This window comes from Lutra lutra, chromosome 15, assembly GCF_902655055.1.
Source record: "Lutra lutra chromosome 15, mLutLut1.2, whole genome shotgun sequence".
In the NCBI taxonomy this organism is placed as follows: domain Eukaryota; kingdom Metazoa; phylum Chordata; class Mammalia; order Carnivora; family Mustelidae; genus Lutra; species Lutra lutra.
Genome location: NC_062292.1, coordinates 1,311,422 through 1,318,929, shown reverse-complemented (window position 1 = coordinate 1,318,929; position 7,508 = coordinate 1,311,422). Strand labels below are relative to the sequence as shown.

The following is a 7,508-nucleotide window of genomic DNA, read 5'->3' as shown; positions in this document are numbered from 1 at the left end:
TAGGGGCCACGCGGGAGCGCCGAGTGCCAGCCCCTGGGGATGGAGGGAGCGGCTGAGGCTCCGCAGCTCCTGCCTTGTGGCTGCGGCCCCGGGGGCAGCCTCCGGCGCGCCCAGCCCCGGCTCCAGCTGGCCGCGGTGTCCCGACGGCCCGGCCCGCAGCGCTGCTCTCCAGCTCCCGACGTGCCCACGAGCCTTCCGTGCCGCCTCGAGCAGCGGAATCTGGGCTGATCTGTTCTGCCCCGAGAGGAGACCAAGACAACAGTTTTCAACCGTGACCCCGTGACAGGTCCCGCCGTCTTGCAAATGCAGACACCAAGGCCTGAGGACTCAAGAAGTGTGTCAGTTGCCGTGAGGAGATGCGGGGTCGGGGTGCAAGCGTGTCTCTGGTGACAGCAGAGCGCTCGCCAGGCCGCCCAGGGGCCGCCTCTGACGCCACAGGAGGCCAGAACAATGGGACGAACGTGTCACTCTGGGTCCACGTGCCTCGCCGGGCCGGTGCGCGAGGGTGAGGTGCGGGCTGCGGCGTCGGGCTGGAAGCTCAGCTCCTGCTCGCGCTCGGGGGCTGCAGGCCACAGGCAGAGCGGACGTGCGGGCTCTCAGCGCCATGTTCCCCTCAGGGCCGCGGTGAGCTGGGAGAGGGCTGCGGGCTGGGGTCCGGGAGCCCCGAGGCCCCAGCTGCCCGGCGAGGCCAGCAGAAGCTGGGGAGCCCGAGCTCGGGGCCGCTGAGGAGGCCTGCAGCACGAGTGACAAACGGCGGGGAGACCAAGCAAGCAAGGCCGCGCGGGACAGCCGCCCAGCAGGGACTGAGGGGCGACGGAGTTCTGAAGAGCAAACAAAGAGGAAAATCCGCGAGGACCGCGCGGGTGGATGCTCCCTGGAGACAAGCAGTAGGGCCCGGAGGCTGCTGAGGAGAGGCCACCAGTTTGATGGGAGCCGGGCGGGGCCCTGCCCGTGGCCACAGACCCCAGCAGTGTGGCCGTCATCCCCTGGGCAGGCCGCCCTGGCAGCCTTCCCAGAAGAGGCGCTCTGCTCCTTCACGCGGACATCCAGCAGGTGCACTCCCGGGCTGCTGACCACAGGACATTGTGATGTCAATGAGACACACTTGTTCCCTGCGCACCGAGGCCCCCAGTCTGGAGGGGACGCCGACTTCCCGAGACCTACTATGTGCTCGGGCCCGTGGTTCCTGAGTTTTCTCTCACTTCATCGAGGCCACTTCTACGCAGCAGGCCTTACTGCCTTTGCAGGAAACTGGGCTTAAACCATACGCATCAGGTACACAGCAAGCCAGCGGCGGGCTCTGAGCCAGTTCTGCTCCCGAAGCCCATCGGGGAAGCCCCACGACAGAGCCTGGCTCCGGGACTTGGGGTTTGTGCTACATGTCGGCGAGCAGGCCGGAGGTACTGTGCAGCCGGCGGGAGAGAAGGCCCCTCTGCCTGGAAGAGACAGGGATGGGGGGCAAGGAGCTTTCTTGGGAGGGCTCAGGCCCGGGAGCAGCGGGTCATGCAGGCAGCAGGGCCGTGAGGGAGGGCAGGCCCAGGCTCAGAGCGCAAGCACCAGGCTTCTCGAACAGGGAAGTCACTCAAGTTTGCCTTAACACTTAGAAAGGTCGCCGTGGGGGCTTGGAGGAGCCCCGCCAGGAGCGCAGAGAGCCTGGACACTTGCAGCTTGGGTGTGACATGACCCTGAACTTCACAATCTCCCAGGGACGTGCTTGACTGTCTCCCGCTTGCACGGCCTTGTCTGCAGTGGGGCCCCAGCTCAGGGGGCAGAGGCTACCGTTCCTCCACTCAAAACCCCGCTGTAGTTTGCACAGAACTTTCATTTCCTTAAACTGTCTCGCAGGCCCCAGGCCGTCTGCCCCCGCCCCCATGTCCTCTGCGGGGCCTCATGCTCCTGCCCCTCACTGTCCCTCCCACTTCCTTTCGCTGGTGTGGCTCCGCCCGGCTGGCCTGGCACATGGCCCACCCCTCTGCTTCTGGACCAGGACCAGGTTCGCGGCTCTCTTGCTTGCACTTTCGTGAGCAGTTTTCTTCGGGTTCAACCACAAAGGGCACCCGACTAGGTGCCTAGCTGGACTCCGGGGTACAGGCAGGTGGGAGAAATGAGAAGGAGAAGCTGGTCCAGTGGGGTTCTGCAGTCAAGACGGGCCTCAGGTGCCTGAAAGCAGTAAGGTGGAAGCTCCACTTCCCTTGCCAGAATGGTGTCACCTCTGAGATGTGTCCCAGGTCTGTCTGCTTCTCCCGTCACCGCGGCGGCTCCCATCTCCGCGGCGGCTCCCATCACCACGGCGGCGCCCATCACCGCGGCGGCGCCCATCACCGCGGCGGCGCCCATCACCGCGGCGGCGCCCATCTCCGCGGCGGCTCCCATCTCCGCGGCGGCTCCCATCACCACAGCGGCACCCTGACCCACTTTCACCATCTCTGCTGGGTCACTGCCCTAGGGGTTGAACCTGGGATCCTACTTTCTCTTTTGTTCCATCTGGAATGCAGCCCTAACATAGCGGCCAAAGGATCTCCCACAGATGTCAATCCAGTCCCACCTCTCGTTGCTTAAAAACATATGTATGGCTTCTAAAAGTGGGAAAAATAAAATAGAGACTCATTGGCACAGCCTGCTGGGCCCCCGTGAGCGGTCCCTGCCTCTCGCTGGCCTCGCATCTCTCCACACGGCCTCAAGGCTAAGCCCCAGCCCCCCCCGGGCTTCATGCCCTTCCTTAAACAGAGCCAGGTTTGGTCTAGCCACGAGGCCTTGCTCTTGAGGTCCCTGTTCTGAGATGCCGGCTGCTGCCTCGTCTTCAGGCTTCAGACTAGTCTTAGCTCCCAGCAGGGAGCTTCCCTGGGCACTCTGATGAAAGAGGCCCGCCACTGTCTCCCCGGCCCTGTCCCTCTGTGTTTTATACTGGCTGGTCTCTACTTCTCGGGGTCTGAACCTGTCTGCTGTGTTTCCTCGCTGACGGCGCCCGAGGGTAGAACAGAAGCTTTCTGAGAGCAGGGATTGTCGGCTGCGTTCATGGCCCGGCTCCCAGGTCTCACGTGCTTGGCCCTCGTTAGGACCTCGGTGGGTTGACTGTATGATCGAAGCAACGAAGGAAGAATACGTGAACGAATGAGTGTGCGGAGATGGAGGACAAGTGCCTGCGTGGAGCATGAGGATGTGAGAAGGACTCTCCTCCCGGGTCGGTCCATCCTGCTTCCTGCCCAAACTCCTGAAGGGCCATTTGTGGGTAACAACTGACTTCCGCTCCCGGGTTGTGACGGCTGCGCGGGACTCTCACGCCGGAGACATACGTGGAACCTGGCTAAAGTGTACACAATTTTTATTTCTCCTCTTTGGTACTCTGTGCATCTGAGGACATGTGTTTTTCACCAATTATAGAAAAAACCTTGGCCATCATCTGTTAGCCTCTGCCTTCCCCTATCCTCTCTGTCCTCTCTCCTGTTGGGCAAATGCCAAAACTTCACGTTCTAGTTTTGTGTTATTTCCCTTCTCATTCATATTTTAAATCTCTTTCTCTGCACTGAATTGTTTCCTTTCTTCAGATCTGTCTACCTCGGTTCCCTAATTCTTCCGGCAGATGTATTTAATCTGCTCTTAGCTTTAAATTCAACCACACCATTTTCCCATTCTAGAAGTTAATTTTTTTTTCAAAATTGCTTGCTTTTTAATAGTTATTTTTTTCATGTTAAAATTTTATCTTTGACTTGGTAATACTTGAAAAGTTACTTATTTTTAGAAATCTCTGAGTTTTCTAACCAGCAGTGGTGCTATCTCTGTTCCGAGACGTCTACCTGAGCTTTTTATTTTTGCTAACTCTTGCTCCTGCCGGCTTGTTTACTCCCGTTCTTTGTGTTTTCCACGTTCGGGCTTCTGCTCGGCTTAGCTCTGATGTGGGATTCCTGCGAGGTCTGCCTTGAAAAACTCTCCCTCCAGGTGGGGCTGACTCTGGCATCTGCTGCAAGCCTGAGTTTGTTGCCAACCTAGGGCCATTGTACGTTCCCTTTTCCTTTCGGAGTTTCTGGCACCGGACAGACAGTGTGGACACGAACCCCAAACCCACATGACGGCGGGTTGCAGTCGTGCATTCTCAGAGGAGACTGTTTCCCAAAGAACCCGGGAATATGTGTAGGTACTGTTCTCTGCCTCCTTCGTTGGTACATTTTTCTTGGTCTTCTTCACCGAGGATAGAATTTCAGTGTTCCTGGGCTTATGCAGCGGCCTTGGTTTCATGCCTCCTGTTCTCATGTGCTTTTTCCGTGGGTAGAGAGAATGAAAGTTAACCCCCAAACAGTCTTATTTTCAAAACTCTATGGGGAATTCCTTTATTTACCTGTACGATCAGCTATAGATTTTAGAGCCCAGGTAATATGATCCAGCATCCAGCATTTTATGTGGTTTCAGTGGGAAGGTTCATATACTATCAGTCTGGGGCGCCTGGGCGGCTCAATGCGTTAAGCCTCTGCCTCTGGCTTCGGTCATGATCCCAGGGTTCTGGGATCGAGCCCCACGTTAAGCTCCCGGCTCAGCAGGGAGCCTGCTTCTCCCTCTTCACCTCTGTTCATGCTCTCTTTCACTCTCTCTTTCTCTCAAATAATAAAATCTTTTTAAAATATATATTATCAGTTTTCCATATTTTGAGATGGAAATCATGTATTTTAATTTAACTGTATTAGTTAATGCTTCATGTCTTTATAAATTGACTTCCCAGGTATTGATAATAATCTTAACTCTTTAGAGAATTTTAAAGCTTAGAAATCCTTTTCACACCTATTCTCTAATTAGGAATCCTTGCCTTCCTTGTATAGATAAGGAAGCTAGGCTCAGAGTGAGGTGACTTGGCTAAGAAGAACTATTTTTTGAAACCTGCTCTGTGTTAGGCACTATAAATATATTATGGCAGATGCTTACAGCAGACCCGGAATGGGGATTATTTTCTGTGTCTTGTAGTTGAGAAAACTCAGCATCTGAATGCTAATATAGTTGGTTTAAGGTCCTGTAACCTGTCGTTCAGTGGTCTGATCGACTCCAGAGCCCATTCTCTTACCAGGGCTCTCTGTTCATTCTCCACACTACTTTCCTAGATGGGGGTTTTATGCATTTTAGTGAAGCCATTAATGCGTTTAGTGTGAACTTTTACTCAGAAAGTTCCTTACTAATAACGTGTTTGGGGGCGCCCGGGTCGCACAGTCAGTTGAGCATCTGACTCTCTATTCTCGATCAGGTCGTGATCTCTGGGTTGGGAGCTCAAGCCCCGTGTCCGGGTCCCCAATCAGTGCGGAGTCTGCTTAAAGCTCTCTCTCCCTCTGCCCCTCCCCACCCTCTTTCTCACTCTCTCACTAAAATACGTAAATAAACCTTTTAAAAAAATTAAAAACAAATGTTTATCCATAACGATGGTTCATTGGTTATTTATTATCTCGGATACCTTTTCTACCAACCCCCTTCCTGTACAAGCTGTGTGGGGTCTCGTTATTTCTACGGCGCTCTTCGTTTAGTTCCATAGCGAAGACTTCTGTCTGGGCTTACACTCCAGGATTACAAACAATGTGGTCACGATTATGGAGGCTCTTTCATCTCGGCATGGCCTGTGTTGCAGTGGAGATGTGTGGCAAATCCCGTTATTACAGCTGTTGGGCTAAAGGGCATAGACCCTGCCTGTTGACAGCTCTTAGCAATTGTGCAGGAGTGACTACTTCTGCATGCCCTCACTGACGCTGGGTGCCATAAATATTTAGGTAGAATTTATTCGGTTTCCCTGTGTGAGGTAGGTACATAGAGGGCGAGGCACTTAGACAATGTTGAAGTGACCCCTTTCTTTTTTTCTCTAGAGAAAGAACTTTCTAGGTGTTGTGATGCTGAAGACGTTTGTATCTCCGAGTCTCAGTTTTCTCACCTGAAAAAGGCATTAAGAATGCCTTAGGAATACTTAGAGAGCTGTTGTCGGGACTAGATAGTACAATGTAAATTAAGGATTTGATCAACTATTTGACCAGGCTCGGTAAATGACTGAGCTTTCTCTTCGGGTTCCCTGTAATGCTGGGTACCTGTGGCACTCAGTGAAGACGAGGTAGGAGAGCTGGTGTGTCGTCATCATACCCAGCCCAGGCTGGATGGTGGCCACGTCTGGCTACCGCTGTAAGTACTTGACTTGCTGGCTTGTTAACTGCTCACCGACACACGGTGCTGCTACTGTCCCTAATTTACACCGTCTTAAAGGTATAAGCTAGGTAGGGGTGAATCTGTTAGAACTTGAGATTGTAAATATCCCATCTTTTGGAAATCACTCACGGTACGGCAGATACCCATCTCTGACTCACCTCGGGCTGACACGCCGCCCCTCGGGCACCTTCTCGCAGAGACAGGTCAGCTTCTGCAGCTTCGCCGCTCCTCGGGGCTGTGATGTCACGGTTAAAAGTGCCCCGGTTGTGGTTCAACAAAAATGCTCTCATTAAAGAGGACAGCCAGAGGGAAACAAGAAGCATATTTACTTCAGCCAAGTGAAAAACAAAACTCACAGCTTGTTCTATTTGTCCAATGACTGATTCGATACGTACCAGATACTCTAAAGATTTTATTTATTTATTTGACAGACAGAGATCACAAGTAGGCAGAGAGGCAGGCAGAGAGAGAGGAGGAGGCAGGTTCCCTGCGGAGCAGAGAGCCCGATGTGGGGCTCGATCCCAGGACACTGGGACCATGACCTGAGCCGAAGGCAGAGGCTTTAACCCACTGAGCCACCCAGGCGCCCCAAATACTCTAAAAACCTTATACCTGGATAAGCCCTACATGGGTCCCCGAGGGCCAGAATCTGACACTAGGCCTGCGGCCATGTGCCCGTAGTGAGTCGTGGGCTCACATGTGTCCAGGTGAGGACTTAAAATGGTATTTTCCAAAAAGTATCGTCATTGTTTGGCTTCACCTTCTATAATTTCTCTGTTGCATCAACAGGGGAGGACTTTAGTAAGAATCATGTACCTTAATTTTTGAATAATTTTAAATAGAGAACATCTCCCAAAGCCCAAAGAATACAGGTAATTTTATTTTAAAAATACTTAATGTGATCAGGCGGGGTGACAGGTGGTAGTGACCTAATTCCCATGTTACCAATGGACATTGAGGCTGGGAGAGTCAGAAGGCAGGTGTGAATTTTGTTGTCCTCTTAGGACAGACAGAATCAGGTCTGTGGGTTCCAGCCTCGGCTTTCAGAAGGGTCCTGCTTTGTGCAATGAAAAAGTAAACACAATCACACGAAGAACACTTATCCGGAAGGCTATGCAGCATGACATGAACTCCACGTAGCGGGATGGGAGGAAATTTTTATGTTTTCGAAAGGTCTTCCAGAATTGCCTGAAATTTTTTAATGAGAATCTTTTTGTTTCATAATTGGGACAATGAAAACGCCATCAACTAAGAGAGAAAGATAGAAAGAAACAAATGCAATGGAAAGCAGAAGAGGCTCTGCCCTCCTGGTCCTTCTGTGAGGGACTCAGTCGTCACCTCATGGC

General features: G+C 53.0%; 1 protein-coding gene across 1 annotated transcript; it reads left to right on the top strand.

Annotated features, from left to right (window-relative positions):
• Positions 1-428: 428 nt before the first annotated feature.
• On the top strand, positions 429-3,067 carry LOC125085976 (cold shock-induced protein TIR1-like). The gene is given in 3 exon segments (XM_047704975.1): positions 429-1,222; positions 1,817-2,020; positions 2,200-3,067. Coding segments are annotated over 3 exon segments (549 nt in total). The 5' UTR covers positions 429-1,088; the 3' UTR covers positions 2,411-3,067.
• Positions 3,068-7,508: the final 4,441 nt, after the last annotated feature.